The 18,425-nt window shown below is 42.7% G+C and overlaps 1 protein-coding gene across 1 annotated transcript in view; it reads right to left on the minus strand.

Moving 5' to 3' along the window:
* The window catches only part of LOC311125673 (ras-associated and pleckstrin homology domains-containing protein 1-like), a gene marked incomplete at both ends in the record, with an annotated part of 89,434 nt that overhangs the window by 54,498 nt on the left and 16,511 nt on the right, over window positions 1–18,425 (minus strand). The window contains 1 exon segment of the mRNA XM_084199702.1: window positions 7,180–7,254. Within this exon segment, the coding sequence (XP_084055828.1) occupies window positions 7,180–7,254 (75 nt within the window).

The following is an 18,425-nucleotide window of genomic DNA, read 5'->3' on the forward strand; positions in this document are numbered from 1 at the left end:
TAACAAGTCAAATAATAAGTTGCATGGACTCACTCTGTGCAATAATAGTGTTTAACATAATTTTTGAATGACTACCTCATCTCTGTATGTCATACATACATACAATTATCTGTAAGGTCCCTCAGTCGAGCAGTGAATTTCAAAAACAAATTCAACCACAAAGACCAGGGAGGTTTTCCAAAGACCAGGGAGGTTTTCCAAAGACCAGGGAGGTTTTCCAATGACCAGGGAGGTTTTCCAATGACCAGGGAGGTTTTCCAAAGACCAGGGAGGTTTTCCAAAGACCAGGGAGGTTTTCCAAAGACCAGGGAGGTTTTCCAAAGACCAGGGAGGTTTTCCAAAGACCAGGGAGGTTTTCCAAAGACCAGGGAGGTTTTCCAAAGACCAGGGAGGTTTTCCAAAGACCAGGGAGGTTTTCCAAAGACCAGGGAGGTTTTCCAAAGACCAGGGAGGTTTTCCAAAGACCAGGGAGGTTTTCCAAAGACCAGGGAGGTTTTCCAAAGACCAGGGAGGTTTTCCAAAGACCAGGGAGGTTTTCCAATGCCTCGCAAAGAATCTACCAATTGGTGAAAAAAATAAAATTAACAACAGATTGAATATCCCTTTGAGCATGATGAAGTTATTAAGTACACTTTGGATGGTGTATCAATACACCCAGTCACTACAAAGATACAGGCGTCCTTCCTAACTCAGTTGCCAGAGAGGAAGGAAACCGCTCAGGGATTTCACCATGAGGCCAATGGTGACTTTAAACAGTTACAGAGTTTAATGGCTGTGATAGGAGAAAACTGAGGATGGATCAACAACATTGTAGTTCCTCCACAATACTAACCTAAATGACAGAGTGAAAAGAAGGAAGCCTGTACAGAAAATATTCCAAAAACAGGCGTCCTGTTTGCAATAAGGCACTAAAGTAGAACTGCAAAATAATTGGCAAAGAAATTAACTTTCTAAGTCCCGTGTAGCTCAGTTGGTAGAGCATGGCGCTTGCAACGCCAGGGTTGTGGGTTCGATTCGCACGGGGGACCAGTACGAATAAAGTATGAAAATGTATGCACTCACTAACTGTAAAATGACTCAAATTAGGAAGAATACAAAGCATTATGTTTGACGCTAATCCAACTACACATCACTGAGTACCACTCTTCATATTTTTAAGCATGGTCATGGCTGATCATGTTATGGGTATGCTTGTCATCAGCAAGGATAAAAATAAACTGAATAGAGCTAAGCACCGGCAAAATCCTAGAGGAAAACCTGGTTCAGTCTGCTTTCCAACAGACACTGGGAGACAAATTCACCTTTCAGCAGGACATGAATGTTTTACAAATGTTAAAATGTTTCTTCCCCTTTCACATTAGAGTATTTTTGTGTAGATCGCTGACAATTTTTTACAATTAAATCCATTCTAATCCCACCTTGTAACATAACAAAATGTGGAAAAAGTCCAGGGGTGTGAATACTTTCTGAAGGCACTGTATGTGCCATAAACCAAATCAAATCAAATGTTTTTGGTGTATTGGTGCAGACTTACGAGGCCATTCCCAACAGTGCAGAGTTAAAAAGACACAGAAACCAAAACAAAGAGCCCATTCAGTGGAGGGAGAGGAGAGGAGAGGCAGGGCAGGGCAGGGCAGAACAGAGTATTTGGGGAAATACATGTCAGAGCCATGATGACATGTTGTGTAGATAGAGAGAGAGAGAGATAGATGAGAGAGAGAGAGAGAGAGAGAGAGAGAGAGAGATATGAGAGAGAGAGGGAGAGAGAGAGAGATGAGAGAGACAGAGAGATGAGAGAGACAGAGAGACAGAGAGAGAGACAGAGAGAGAGACAGAGAGAGAGAGAGAGAGAGAGACAGAGAGAGAGAGAGAGAGAAACAGAGAGAGAGAGAAACAGAGAGAGAGAGAAACAGAGAGACAGAGAGAGAGAGAGAGAGAGAGAAACAGAGAGAGAGAGAAACAGAGAGACAGAGAGACAGAGAGAGACAGAAAGAGAGAGAGAGAGCGAGAGAGAGACAGAAAGAGAGAGAGAGTTAGAGAGAGAGAGAGAGAGAGTTAGAGAGAGAGAGAGAGAGAGGGAGATAGAGAGAGCGAGAGAGAGCGAGAGAGAGCGCGAGAGAGCGAGAGAGAGAGAGAGAGAGAGAGAGAGAGAGAGAGAGAGAGAGAGAGATGACGAAAGACAAAGCGCTTCTCAGATACGAGTGTGGCAGGAATGACAAGAAAAGAGAGAAGGTGAGAAAGAGAGAGGGACAAATAGATGAGAGTCAGACAGCTCAGCTGACTGGTTACTGGAACAGCTACAGGGGACAAAACAGTGTGACCTCAGTGTGACCTCAGTGTGACCTGTGTCTGAGGTGCATCATCACAGTTGAGAGACATTATCCCATTAAAGGATTAATCATTTATTCATTCAAAAATGTATAAAGCAACGTAACACAACCATACTGTTCACAAAGTAGACCGGATCTGATGGATGTATAACTGTAGATCATTTAAACTATTTTTCAGGAGAATGTGTAAACCTTTTATCATTTCCAGGGGAATTTGTAATTTACTGTGTAACTTCGCTACCCTGAACCTTCCCGGACAAATGTTAACTGTGATCATAGATAGAATGATCCCATTTGGAGATTGCTGTGGGGGCCAGACTGTTTGGCATGACAACGACCAAACAGCAGGAATCAGGCTCTAGAGCACGGACAGATCTGGAGTTATCTGGAGTTATAATCCTATTAGTTCGATTGGCTGAACTCCAAACATGTGACCTACACAGCTCTCGGTTTCCATGTGTTCTACATCTCTATTTCCTGGTCCTCAGCTCTCTGTTTCCATGTGTTCTACATCTCTATTTCCTGGTCCTCAGCTCTCTGTTTCCATGTGTTCTAGATCTCTATTTCCTGGTCCTCAGCTCTCTGTTTCCATATGTTCTACATCTCTATATCCTGGTCCTCAGCTCTCTGTTTCCATGTGTTCTACATCTCTATATCCTGGTCCTCAGCTCTCTGTTTCCATGTGTTCTACATCTCTATTTCCTGGTCCTCAGCTCTCTGTTTCCATGTGTTCTACATCTCCATTTCCTGGTCCTCAGCTCTCTGTTTCCATGTGTTCTACATCTCTATATCCTGGTCCTCAGCTCTCTGTTTCCATGTGTTCTACATCTCTATATCCTGGTCCTCAGCTCTCTGTTTCCATGTGTTCTACATCTCTATATCCTGGTCCTCAGCTCTCTGTTTCCATGTGTTCTACAGCTCTATATCCTGGTCCTCAGCTCTCTGTTTCCATGTGTTCTACATCTCTATTTCCTGGTCCTCAGCTCTCTGTTTCCATGTGTTCTACATCTCTATTTCCTGGTCCTCAGCTCTCTGTTTCCATGTGTTCTACATCTCTATTTCCTGGTCCTCAGCTCTCGGTTTCCATGTGTTCTACATCTCTATTTCCTGGTCCTCAGCTCTCTGTTTCCATGTGTTCTACATCTCTATTTCCTGGTCCTCAGCTCTCTGTTTCCATGTGTTCTACATCTCTATTTCCTGGTCCTCAGCTCTCTGTTTCCATATGTTCTACATCTCTATATCCTGGTCCTCAGCTCTCTGTTTCCATGTGTTCTACATCTCTATATCCCGGTCCTCAGCTCTCTGTTTCCATGTGTTCTACATCTCTATTTCCTGGTCCTCAGCTCTCTGTTTCCATGTGTTCTACATCTCCATTTCCTGGTCCTCAGCTCTCTGTTTCCATGTGTTCTACATCTCTATATCCTGGTCCTCAGCTCTCTGTTTCCATGTGTTCTACATCTCTATATCCTGGTCCTCAGCTCTCTGTTTCCATGTGTTCTACATCTCTATATCCTGGTCCTCAGCTCTCTGTTTCCATGTGTTCTACAGCTCTATATCCTGGTCCTCAGCTCTCTGTTTCCATGTGTTCTACATCTCTATTTCCTGGTCCTCAGCTCTCTGTTTCCATGTGTTCTACATCTCTATTTCCTGGTCCTCAGCTCTCTGTTTCCATGTGTTCTACATCTCTATATCCTGGTCCTCAGCTCTCTGTTTCCATGTGTTCTACATCTCTATTTCCTGGTCCTCTGCTCTCTGTTTCCATGTGTTCTACATCTCTATATCCTGGTCCTCAGCTCTCTGTTTCCATGTGTTCTACATCTCTATATCCTGGTCCTCTGCTCTCTGTTTCCATGTGTTCTACATCTCTATATCCTGGTCCTCTGCTCTCTGTTTCCATGTGTTCTACATCTCTATATCCTGGTCCTCAGCTCTCTGTTTCCATGTGTTCTACATCTCTATTTCCTGGTCCTCAGCTCTCTGTTTCCATGTGTTCTACATCTCTATTTCCTGGTCCTCAGCTCTCTGTTTCCATGTGTTCTACATCTCTATTTCCTGGTCCTCAGCTCTCTGTTTCCATGTGTTCTACATCTCTATATCCTGGTCCTCAGCTCTCTGTTTCCATGTGTTCTACATCTCTATTTCCTGGTCCTCAGCTCTCTGTTTCCATGTGTTCTACATCTCTATTTCCTGGTCCTCTGCTCTCTGTTTCCATGTGTTCTACATCTCTATATCCTGGTCCTCAGCTCTCTGTTTCCATGTGTTCTACATCTCCATTTCCTGGTCCTCTGCTCTCTGTTTCCATGTGTTCTACATCTCTATATCCTGGTCCTCAGCTCTCTGTTTCCATGTGTTCTACATCTATATTTCCTGGTCCTCAGCTCTCTGTTTCCATGTGTTCTACATCTCTATTTCCTGGTCCTCAGCTCTCTGTTTCCATGTGTTCTACATCTCTATTTCCTGGTCCTCAGCTCTCTGTTTCCATGTGTTCTACATCTCTATATCCTGGTCCTCAGCTCTCTGTTTCCATGTGTTCTACAGCTCTATATCCTGGTCCTCAGCTCTCTGTTTCCATGTGTTCTACATCTCTATATCCTGGTCCTCAGCTCTCTGTTTCCATGTGTTCTACATCTCTATTTCCTGGTCCTCAGCTCTCTGTTTCCATGTGTTCTACATCTCTATTTCCTGGTCCTCTGTCTGTGACTGGACACAATGAGAAGGATTCGATGACCTGGGATCCAGTTGTTGGTTGCAGATGGTGAATAGGATGAGGATCCTAAAAATAAACCTTTATTTTACAACAATAAAGTTGTATGTTACGGGTCAACCGAACAGAACAGCCATCTCTGAAACCGGGATTGATTGAGTGTATTGTTGTTGGTGTAAGGTCCTTGCTATTTGACACAGAAACACTGCCTGTCGAGCATGTACAGTCGACCACCTGTTTAATCGGCAGTAGTATCCCTTGAATAACAGGACCATTTTAAATCAACCCACAACCCCAAGTGTATTCCCGTCATTGATACTGTTGAAACAAGCTGCAAGTCCAGGTTAAGTCCCGACAGGACATGTTGACATGGTGTGGGTGGCTGTGTCAGTCCAGGTTAAGTCCCGACAGGACATGTTGACATGGTGTGGGTGGCTGTGTCAGTCCAGGTTAAGTCCCGACAGGACATGTTGACATGGTGTGGGTGGCTGTGTCAGTCCAGGTTAAGTCCCGACAGGACGTGTTGCCATGGTGTGGGTGGCTGTGTCAGTCCAGGTTAAGTCCCGACAGGACATGTTGACATGGTGTGGGTGGCTGTGTCAGTCCAGGTTAAGTCCCGACAGGACATGTTGACATGGTGTGGGTGGCTGTGTCAGTCCAGGTTAAGTCCCGACAGGACGTGTTGACATGGTGTGGGTGGCTGTGTCAGTCCAGGTTAAGTCCCGACAGGACATGTTGACATGGTGTGGGTGGCTGTGTCAGTCCAGGTTAAGTCCCGACAGGACGTGTTGACATGGTGTGGGTGGCTGTGTCAGTCCAGGTCAGACATATTTCCATGCCTTCAGCTCAATACTCATTTGTTTCCAAGCATTTAGAGTCATCTCAAACACATACAATGCATTCTTATGGTAAAACACATACAGCATACAATCCATTCTAATGGTATTGGTAAACCACATAGCACACACACGGAGTGAGAGATTGAGATGGAAGGCGGTAGAGGGAGAGAGGGTTGAGGGAGAGAGGGTTGAGGGGACAGGAAGTAGGCCGAGCAGGGGGAGGGAGTGAGAGATTGAGATGGAAGGCGGTAGAGGGAGAAAGGGTTGAGGGGGCAGGAAGTAGGCCAAGCAGGGGGAGGGAGTGAGAGATTGAGATGGAAGGCGGTAGAGGGAGAAAGGGTTGAGGGGGCAGGAAGTAGGCCAAGCAGGGGGAGGGAGTGAGAGATTGAGATGGAAGGCGGTAGAGGGAGAAAGGGTTGAGGGGGCAGGAAGTAGGCCGAGCAGAGGGAGGGAGTGAGAGATTGAGATGGAAGGCGGTAGAGGGAGAAAGGGTTGAGGGGGCAGGAAGTAGGCCAAGCAGGGGGAGGGAGTGAGAGATTGAGATGGAAGGCGGTAGAGGGAGAAAGGGTTGAGGGGGCAGGAAGTAGGCCAAGCAGGGGGAGGGAGTGAGAGATTGAGATGGAAGGCGGTAGAGGGAGAAAGGGTTGAGGGGGCAGGAAGTAGGCCGAGCAGAGGGAGGGAGTGAGAGATTGAGATGGAAGGCGGTAGAGGGAGAGAGGGTTGAGGGGGCAGGAAGTAGGCCAAGCAGGGGGAGGGAGTGAGAGATTGAGATGGAAGGCGGTAGAGGGAGAAAGGGTTGAGGGGGCAGGAAGTAGGCCAAGCAGGGGGAGGGAGTGAGAGATTGAGATGGAAGGCGGTAGAGGGAGAAAGGGTTGAGGGGGCAGGAAGTAGGCCGAGCAGAGGGAGGGAGTGAGAGATTGAGATGGAAGGCGGTAGAGGGAGAAAGGGTTGAGGGAGAGAGGGTTGAGGGGGCAGGAAGTAGGCCGAGCAGGGGGAGGGAGTGAGAGATTGAGATGGAAGGCGGGAGAGGCATGCAACATGCAAGAGGATGCTTGAGAAGAAGACCAACATGCCTCCCTCTCATGGTCTGTATAAGTCATCATTGCAGTATCACATTATGATAACTACAGTGTTAGATATACCGTATAACACTAATCTATAGAACTATCTAAAAACATCTAACCTGTCAACGACTTAAGGACATGACATCAGCAGACGGAGAGGGGGGTGGGGTTAAAAAGCAGCCAATCACAGAGAACCTGATTGCATGCAGGAGCAAGTAGAGAAGTGACGGAGGAGGAGTCACCTTGGTCAGCAAGTGAGAGGGCTTCCCTGCTATATTCTGCAGAATCATGGAGGTTTCCCAGTCCAGATAGGAGTGCTTGGTAAAGAAGAGAGGAGAAGAGACAAGGAACATCTGTCAAATCACTGATTGTTAATGAATACACCTGCGCATTTCAACGTGTTGTGGAAGCACAGAAAAATCAAAGGTGTGATCAAGATGAAATGGAAAAACAGAGACAAGAAGATGTTAATCATCCCAAAGCTGTGGGGAAAACACTTCTCCCTGTTTTACTACCTTCCTCAATGGCTTCTCCATCAATACAATCATACAGTCAGAGACCAACACTGGTTACGAGTTCAAACCAGAAAGGAAGTACCCTGCCTATAGAGACACTACTGTTTACACTGCTGTACCCTGCCTATAGAGACATACTACTGTTTACACTGCTGTACCCTGCCTATAGAGACACTACTGTTTACACTGCTGTACCCTGCCTATAGAGACACTACTGTTTACACTGCTGTACCCTGCCTATAGAGACACTACTGTTTACACTGCTGTACCCTGCCTATAGAGACACTACTGTTTACACTGCTGTACCCTGCCTATAGAGACATACTACTGTAATGTAAATACTCACTATAATGACGCTGACACTATAAGCACGGTCACAAGCAGACTGCAGACAAAGGCTTCTCACCACAAAACAAGCATAATGGAGAAACGCCACTCATCCACTGTTGTCAGACTGTAAAATAGCTCCAGCTCTTAATATGTATTTACCCTAAATGTTTTATATTTGTTTTTTAATCACATTTTAACAATTCAGTTTCCATCATGAAAAAAATGCCCTGAAAGTGTTATTTTACATTTTACATTTTAGTCATTTAGCAGACGCTCTTATCCAGAGCGACTTACAGTTAGTGAGTGCATACATTTTTCATACTGGCCCCCCGTGGGAAATGAACCCACAACCCTGGCGTTATGTATTCTATATATGCCATGTGTTCTGTATTCTATATATGCCATGTGTTCTGTATTCTCCATATGCCATGTGTTCTGTATTCTATATATGCCATGTGTTCTGTATTCTATATATGCCATGTGTTCTGTATTCTATATATGCCATGTGTTCTGTATTCTCCATATGCCATGTGTTCTGTATTCTACATATGCCATGTGTTCTGTATTCTATATATGCCATGTGTTCTGTATTCTATATATGCCATGTGTTCTGTATTCTATATATGCCATGTGTTCTGTATTCTATATATGCCATGTGTTCTGTATTCTATATATGCCATGTGTTCTGTATTCTACATATGCCATGTGTTCTGTATTCTACATATGCCATGTGTTCTGTATTCTATCTATGCCATGTGTTCTGTATTCTATATATGCCATGTGTTCTGTATTCTATATATGCCATGTGTTCTGTATTCTATATATGCCATGTGTTCTGTATTCTATATATGCCATGTGTTCTGTATTCTATATATGCCATGTGTTCTGTATTCTATCTATGCCATGTGTTCTGTATTCTACATATGCCATGTGTTCTGTATTCTATCTATGCCATGTGTTCTGTATTCTCCATATGCCATGTGTTCTGTATTCTCCATATGCCATGTGTTCTGTATTCTATATATGCCATGTGTTCTGTATTCTATATATGCCATGTGTTCTGTATTCTATATATGCCATGTGTTCTGTATTCTATATATGCCATGTGTTCTGTATTCTCCATATGCCATGTGTTCTGTATTCTACATATGCCATGTGTTCTGTATTCTATATATGCCATGTGTTCTGTATTCTATATATGCCATGTGTTCTGTATTCTATATATGCCATGTGTTCTGTATTCTCCATATGCCATGTGTTCTGTATTCTACATATGCCATGTGTTCTGTATTCTATCTATGCCATGTGTTCTGTATTCTATATATGCCATGTGTTCTGTATTCTCCATATGCCATGTGTTCTGTATTCTATATATGCCATGTGTTCTGTATTCTATATATGCCATGTGTTCTGTATTCTATATATGCCATGTGTTCTGTATTCTCCATATGCCATGTGTTCTGTATTCTATATATGCCATGTGTTCTGTATTCTATATATGCCATGTGTTCTGTATTCTATATATGCCATGTGTTCTGTATTCTATATATGCCATGTGTTCTGTATTCTACATATGCCATGTGTTCTGTATTCTCCATATGCCATGTGTTCTGTATTCTCCATATGCCATGTGTTCTGTATTCTATATATGCCATGTGTTCTGTATTCTCCATATGCCATGTGTTCTGTATTCTATATATGCCATGTGTTCTGTATTCTACATATGCCATGTGTTCTGTATTCTATATATGCCATGTGTTCTGTATTCTCCATATGCCATGTGTTCTGTATTCTATATATGCCATGTGTTCTGTATTCTATATATGCCATGTGTTCTGTATTCTATATATGCCATGTGTTCTGTATTCTACATATGCCATGTGTTCTGTATTCTACATATGCCATGTGTTCTGTATTCTATCTATGCCATGTGTTCTGTATTCTCCATATGCCATGTGTTCTGTATTCTCCATATGCCATGTGTTCTGTATTCTATATATGCCATGTGTTCTGTATTCTATATATGCCATGTGTTCTGTATTCTATATATGCCATGTGTTCTGTATTCTATATATGCCATGTGTTCTGTATTCTCCATATGCCATGTGTTCTGTATTCTACATATGCCATGTGTTCTGTATTCTATATATGCCATGTGTTCTGTATTCTATATATGCCATGTGTTCTGTATTCTATATATGCCATGGGTTCTGTATTCTATATATGCCATGTGTTCTGTATTCTATATATGCCATGTGTTCTGTATTCTATATATGCCATGTGTTCTGTATTCTATATATGCCATGTGTTCTGTATTCTATATATGCCATGTGTTCTGTATTCTATATATGCCATGTGTTCTGTATTCTATATATGCCATGTGTTCTGTATTCTATATATGCCATGTGTTCTGTATTCTATATATGCCATGTGTTCTGTATTCTCCATATGCCATGTGTTCTGTATTCTATATATGCCATGTGTTCTGTATTCTATATATGCCATGTGTTCTGTATTCTATATATGCCATGTGTTCTGTATTCTACATATGCCATGTGTTCTGTATTCTACATATGCCATGTGTTCTGTATTCTATCTATGCCATGTGTTCTGTATTCTCCATATGCCATGTGTTCTGTATTCTCCATATGCCATGTGTTCTGTATTCTATATATGCCATGTGTTCTGTATTCTATATATGCCATGTGTTCTGTATTCTATATATGCCATGTGTTCTGTATTCTACATATGCCATGTGTTCTGTATTCTATATATGCCATGTGTTCTGTATTCTATATATGCCATGTGTTCTGTATTCTCCATATGCCATGTGTTCTGTATTCTACATATGCCATGTGTTCTGTATTCTATCTATGCCATGTGTTCTGTATTCTATATATGCCATGTGTTCTGTATTCTCCATATGCCATGTGTTCTGTATTCTATATATGCCATGTGTTCTGTATTCTATATATGCCATGTGTTCTGTATTCTCCATATGCCATGTGTTCTGTATTCTATATATGCCATGTGTTCTGTATTCTATATATGCCATGTGTTCTGTATTCTATATATGCCATGTGTTCTGTATTCTATATATGCCATGTGTTCTGTATTCTACATATGCCATGTGTTCTGTATTCTCCATATGCCATGTGTTCTGTATTCTCCATATGCCATGTGTTCTGTATTCTATATATGCCATGTGTTCTGTATTCTCCATATGCCATGTGTTCTGTATTCTATATATGCCATGTGTTCTGTATTCTCCATATGCCATGTGTTCTGTTTAGAAGTGAGTCATTTCTTATGCTATTTTGAAATGTAAATTCATAATTTCTTCAGTTTTATCTGTGAGCAAGAATCAATAAACGTATACTGATAATCAAACTCATACAGAGATTTTAATTGGAATGTAGGTTAATTATAATAATTTTCTATGGGGTTGAGATCTGGAGACTGGCTAGGCCACTCCAGGACCTTGAAATGCTTCTTACGAAGCCACTCCTTCGTTGCCCGGGCGGTGTGTTTGGGATCATTGTCATGCTGAAAGACCCAGCCACGTTTCATCTTCAATGCCCTTGATGATGGAAGGAGGTTTTCACTCAAAATCTCACGATACATGGCCCCATTCATTCTTTCCTTTACACGGATCAGTCGTCCTGGTCCCTTTGCCGAAAAACAGCCCCAAAGCATGATGTTTCCACCTCCATGCTTCACAGTAGGTAGTAGTTGAGTTTTTACCAAAAAGTTATATTTTGGTTTCATCTGACCATATGACATTCTCCCAATCCTCTTCTGGATCATCCAAATGCACTCTAGCAAACTTCAGACGGGCCTGGACATGTACTGGCTTAAGCAGGGGGACACGTCTGCCTGCCTGTCTGCCCATGTTCTGAGCTAGTCTCCGACTGCCTGCCTGCCTGCCTGTCTGCCCATGTTCTGAGCTAGTCTCTGCCAAATGGAATCTCCTCATCTTAATCTCCCTCACTCATCCTGAGTTGATTCATCCTCTCAGCTCACACTTCTGGCAGATACTGAAGCCAGCCGGCCTCAGAGAATGACAGGCCTTGGCTGCTAAGACAGACTGGTAGGGAGTGTCTGTCTGTCTGTCTGGCTGGCTGGCTGGCTGGCTGACTGGCTGGCTGTCTGTCTGTGTCTGTCTGGCTGGCTGGCTGGTTGGCGTAGATTGATTTGGCAGAGAGGAGAGAGTTCCTACTGTTTGTAATCTTGATAAACTAGGCCATGACTGTGGAGTGCCAGAACTGGGGCTGTTCTCTTTATACATTCAGTTGAGTTCTAAGCAGATAAAGCATAAGTCATTTCAGTAATTGACACACTGAGCTGCCATGCAGTGAGCAGTCTATCAGGCAGAGGGTGGGAAAACAGCCATAGCTGCTCACAGTCTCTCACCTGCTAGTCACATTCATTCACTAGCTGGACACACTCTCTCACTAGCTGGTCACACTCTCTCACTAGCTGGTCACACTCTCTCACTAGCTGGTCACACTCTCTCAATAGCTGGACACACTCTCAATAGCTGGACACACTCTCAATAGCTGGAGAGTGCTCGTCACATTCATTCACTAGCTGGACACATTCACTCACTAGCTGGTCACACTCACTCACTAGCTGGTCACATTCACTCACTAGCTGGTCACACTCTCTCACTAGCTGGTCACACTCTCTCACTAGCTGGACACACTCTCAATAGCTGGAGAGTGCTCGTCACATTCATTCACTAGCTGGACACATTCAATCACTAGCTGGTCACATTCATTCACTAGCTGGTCACACTCTCTCACTAGCTGGACACATTCACTCACTAGCTGGTCACACTCACTCACTAGCTGGTCACATTCCCTCACTAGCTGGTCCCATTCCCTCACTAGCTGGTCCCATTCATTCACTAGCTGGTCCCATTCATTCACTAGCTGGTCGCATTCATTCACTAGCTGGTCCCATTCATTCACTAGCTGGTCCCATTCACTCATTAGCTGGTCCCATTCATTCACTAGCTGGTCCCATTCCCTCACTAGCTGGTCATATTCCCTCACTAGCTGGTCATATTCCCTCACTAGCTGGTCCCATTCCCTCACTAGCTGGTCCCATTCCCTCACTAGCTGGTCCCATTCCCTCAACAATGTCAACACACTGGTAGAGAAGAGACTACGGGTGAAGTACATCTTGATCTAAAACTAAAACCCCTTCACTTCCTCGTAACCACAACAGAACAAGGCACTATGTCATTTCAAGTTAGGAGAACTTGTGCTGCTGCGAAGTGTAGTTTGTTTTCCCAGAGAAATTACTTTCACTCTACAACTTGGTCCTCGTTGTTTAACTGTGAGAGCTGGTGAAGCGTGATAGTCTTTCCTGCAGTCTTTAACCTCTAAAAGTCTAAGCCGTTGGGGGGGCTTGTACTACCATGGATCATTTAGCTAATTTATTTACAATTTTAAAGACCCCTTTAAGTGTCCAAAACAAATATACAACAATTATTTGATAAAATATTGCATTTGGCATTTACTACTAAAGCCCATAGAAACACATTGAATAACACTTTCACAAAAGGCAATAAAGACAGTAAAAAAATTAATCATAAGGAATAAGGTTTTGAAGTGTCTAGGAGATGTTTTATTTTATTTTTTAAATCTTTATTTTAACATGGAAAAACAGACTGAGACCTGGATCTCTTTTACGGCTGTGCCCTGTGTAAACATGTTGACATGTACAGTTTTAGACATACAGACAAGAACATTTCAAACAAAACACACAATTCAACAGAAACAATCACAGACAACATCATATTGATCCTCCATAACATTTTTAAAATGGGCAAGGGACACCAGAGTGTCTAACTTAAGTTGGATCTGCAGTTTGTTCCATAAATAAGGTGCAAAGGAACTGAAGGCAGTCCTACCCAACTCTGGGGAGACCACAGGAGTCTCTAAGGTAATCCACATCTGTGATCTGGTTTTAAAATTAGTATATCTAGTGGAAATTAATGATGAAATATATGGAGGTAGTTTTAAAAGAAGTGCTTTATAAATAAACAAGAGAGCATGTTGCTCTCGCCTCACAGATAGAGAGGCCCAGCCCACATGTTGATATAGGATACAGTGATGAGTTTTGTAACCATCACCTGTGATAAACCTGAGTGCACAATGGTAAATAGCATCCAGTGGTTTTAATGTGTTTGCCGATGCATGCATATAGATAATATCACCATCATCTAAAACGGACATAAAAGTAGCCTGCACAATTTGGTTTCTATTTACGGAGGACAGACAAGCCCTGTTTCTGTAAAGGAACCATATCTTGAATTTGAGCTTTTTTCCCCAATTCAGCAACATGTTTTTTAAAAAGAAAGCCTATCATCTAACCATACCCCTAAGTATTTATATGCAGAGACCTGTTTGATTTGAGTACCATCCAAGCCAGTGATTACAAAAGTGTTTCTAATTGAGAGTTTAGACCTAGAAAAAAACATGACATTTGTTTTCTTAGCGTTTAAAACAAGTTGAAGCTGTAAAAGAGACCCCTGTAGTATCCAACTGCATTAAAGCTTGGTCCGCTGTTGGAGCGATAGAGGACATCACTGGGTCATCTGCATATCAATGGAATTTACAATATCTGACATCACCACCAATGTTGTTAATATAAAGTGAGAACAATAGTGGGCCAATTATTGAACCCTGAGGGACCCCTTTAAATAACTGTAAGGGGTCAGACTTGACCCCGTCGACCATGGCGGCCTGAGTTCTATCTTTAAAATAGTCCTAAAACCATCGACAGGCATCAGTGCCCAGTCCTATAGATGACAGTTTACTCAAAAGGATAGCATGGTCTACAGTGTCAAAAGCTTTTGACAAATCTCCAAACAACGCAGCACAGTGCTTTCTATCATCTAAGGCATTTGCAATATCATTTACAACAAGCATAGTGGCCGATGTGGTACTGTGTTTAGATCTAAAACCAGATTGATTGGGGCTAAAAATACTGTTAACAGAAAGAAAAGATTGTAACTGTTTGTTGACTATAGATTCTAGGATCTTTGCCAGACAAGGGAGCCTAGAGATGGGTCGATAGTTATCCAAATCACTACCGTCACCTCCCTTATTTAATGGCAGAACAAAAGCTGCTTTCCACACCTTAGGGATATTTCCTGTGCTTAATGTTAGATTAAAAAATGTGTGTCACTGAACCAGCAATGATAGGTGCAGCACACTTAAGTAAGTACGGGCCTAAATTGTCAGCGCCTAAGGATTTCTTAGTATCAATGGCACACAGGGCAGCTAGAACCTCTGCTTCAGTTATTTTCTGGAAACTAAAAACAGGGTTACCATTTTCCAGAGTAACGGTTGAAAAGCAAGACGAAAAATCAACTAACTGGCCAGTACCACAATGGCCACTTTTCTTTTCAAATAAAAAACCAGCAGAGATGAAATGCTTATTAAAAGCATCACAAATATAATTTTTTTCACTTAGAATACAGGAGTCTGAGATAATTTGCTTAGGAAGAGAAACAGCAGAATTCCCCCGTTTCAGTGAATTAACGGTTTTCCAGAATTTTGCAGGATCTCCTGCAGAATCTGTCATAGCATTAAGGAAGTCATTAGATTTTGCCTTTTTGACAGCTGCAGTACATTTATTTCTCAATTGCCTAAAAAAACAGCCAATCAAGCTGGAGTACCTGTTTTCCTCGCCAAGGCCCAGGCCCGATTCTTTTGCAGAAAAAGACCTGACAATTCAGGAGAGAACCAAGAACTGGTTCGGTTTCTTACTCTGTGATTCTTAAGCGGGGCGTGTTTATCAGACATAGAGGGAACAGTAGAAGAGAAAAAAGCAAGGGCTAAAACCGGGTCCAGAAAGCAGCAAGTGGATAAAAGCTCAGAGTGATATAAGTCAAGGATAAAAGCTTGCTGTGAGAAATGTTTATAATTTCTCTTAGAGATTAAACAGGGATCAGAGTGTTTCAGCCTGGTATCTCTAATACAAGCAATAGAGCAATGGTCACTGATATCATTTGAAAAAACCCCACTGGCTGTGTATTTATGGGGGGTATTTGTTAGAATAATGTCTAGTAGAGTAGATTTGACTGGATTCTTCAAGTTGGTTGGTTTAGTTATCAGCTGAGTTAGATTTAGCTCAGTACAAATATCTTTTAATTTATCGGATACTGGTGAAAGCCAATCCAGGTTAAAATCTCCCAAAATCAGTAATTCAGAGTTTGCATAGTTAGACAGTATATCAGATAATTTGCATAGAGTACAAGGAGGAGCTGAGGGGGGGCGATATACCCCAGCTAGAGTTAAATGATCATTATTACCAAGTACCGCATTTAAAACTAGACATTCATATTGCTTTGGGACAGAGGTTGATATGGACACAAGAAACATTTAAGCAGCATTTTACATATATCGCGATACCACCACCTCTACCAACTCTATCAGCTCTATAAATATTGTACCCAATCAACTGAATATCTGAATCAGGCACAGAATCATACACAGCCACGATTCAGATACAATCAGTACGTCAACATTTGATTGTGAGACCAAAATGTCAATAAAGTCCAACTTTTGGATCAGGCTTCTAGCATTCAAATGAATTATTCCAATGCCATTGCTACGGGAATTCATATCAGATGGAGTATCCAGGGTAGCACCGGAAGCTGCACTGAATGAGCAATAAACCATTTTCGGGCTATTGACAGAGCTCCATTTGATGGGGACAAGATTACTACTAACAATACCTCTCTGCATGTAAGTAGTATTCGCAATACGGTGATTGGACAATAATCTAGGAATTGCAGAAAGGTTGTTAGCTGAAGTTTGTTCCATATTTGCAATTGAGGGACTAATTAATGAAACTGGGAGAGGAGCATTGAACATAGTGTGATAGGGGAGCGTACAATCCCAAAAGTCAACCCCCGAAAATACACAACGTCAGGTATCAAAAGCTCTACATGAGGCAAGAGTAAGAGACGTGTTGGTGGAGAGGATGCTGGAGCCATACCTGTTAAGATGGAAAATGTCCAGAAGAAATAGACCTGGTCGGTCTGTAAAAGCTGCAAAGTTATCCACAAAATGAATTCCCATGGTGCAGCAGTATCCCTTAAGCCAGGTGTGTAATTGGCGTATACGACTAAAAACCATATCCGTGGGGATGGAAAAGGTCCGGAAACAGATTCCAGCAGCGTATTTATCAATGTTTTAAAATCGTCTCTCAATTTCTCTGACTGCTGGAGTTTAATGTCATTTGACCCAACATGGACAATGACAGTTGAAGCGGCGGAGTGCTTGCTAATATGTAGCGGTAGCATGTATCCTAGGTCAGGGATCGTAGCGCCAGTGTAGCAGAAAGGTTTCTCTGGCAGAATCTCTGAGTTTGTCACGTGACTTCCGTCTCGCTTCCGCATTGTCTCCGTGCTGCTCTGCTGTTTGTTGCTACTTGGCTACCTGCCAAGCTATTCACGTTTTACTTTTAATAAACGTTTAATCAATCTCTGTGTTCAACAAATTTACCAACTTTTTAGTTTTGTCCTCACTCATCTTTTTTCGTTAAACTTTTTCACCCCGGACGTTTATCCCGAGACAGAAGAGTCATTTTCCTGTGCGTTCTAGCTGCCAACTTTACGTTATTTTCCTTTTTTCCATCGCAACTTTTTTCCCTTATTCAACTTTTTCACTCCGGACGCTTTATCTGGACATGGTTCATCAACATCTTCAACAGCCGAAGCTAAGTAGTAACATTAACATGATGTCTTCTAATTGCAGTCGCTGTACTCATAATATACAGGAGAATTATCGCCTTACGGCGAGAATAGCTGTGCTACAAGCCCAGCTTCAGACGCAATCGTTAGGCAAGGGTAATATCAGTGTAGGAAAGGAAGAAACAGCGTCTGTGCCACCAGTAAGTACAGACAGTAACGTTAGTATAAATCCCCCCGCACAGTCCCCGCAGCCGGACAACTTTCTCATGGCTTCTGGAGGGAAATACTGTTGGAATGCTCAACCGGTGTCGCTCATTCAGCCGACAGAAACCTTCAACCGGTTTTCCCCATTATGTAGCGAGTCGGAGTCTGAGTCTGAGTCTTCTCTAGTCTCTACTCCTCCCGTTACGGGGTCTGAGACGCCGAAGGCTCCCACCATTAGCTCTGACAAATTGAAAACCCTAGTCATTGGCGACTCCATTACCCGCAGTATTAGACTTAAAACGAATCACCCAGCGATCATACACTGTTTACCAGGGGGCAGGGCTACCGACGTTAAGGCTAATCTAAAGATGGTGCTGGCTAAAGCTAAAACTGGCGAGTGTAGAGAGTATAGAGATATTGTTATCCACGTCGGCACCAACGATGTTAGGATGAAACAGTCAGAGGTCACCAAGTGCAACATAGCTTCAGCGTGTAAATCAGCTAGAAAGATGTGTCGGCATCGAGTAATTGTCTCTGGCCCCCTCCCAGTTAGGGGAAGTGATGAGCTCTACAGCAGAGTCTCAGCACTCAATCGCTGGTTGAAAACTGTTTTCTGCCCCTCCCAAAAGATAACATTTGTGGATAATTGGCCCTCTTTCTGGGACTCACCCACAAACAGGACCAAGCCTGACCTGCTGAGGAGTGACGGACTCCATCCTAGCCG

The sequence above is a fragment of the Coregonus lavaretus genome (genome assembly GCF_964263955.1).
Source record: "Coregonus lavaretus genome assembly, contig: HAP1_SCAFFOLD_432, whole genome shotgun sequence".
Lineage (NCBI taxonomy): Eukaryota > Metazoa > Chordata > Actinopteri > Salmoniformes > Salmonidae > Coregonus > Coregonus lavaretus.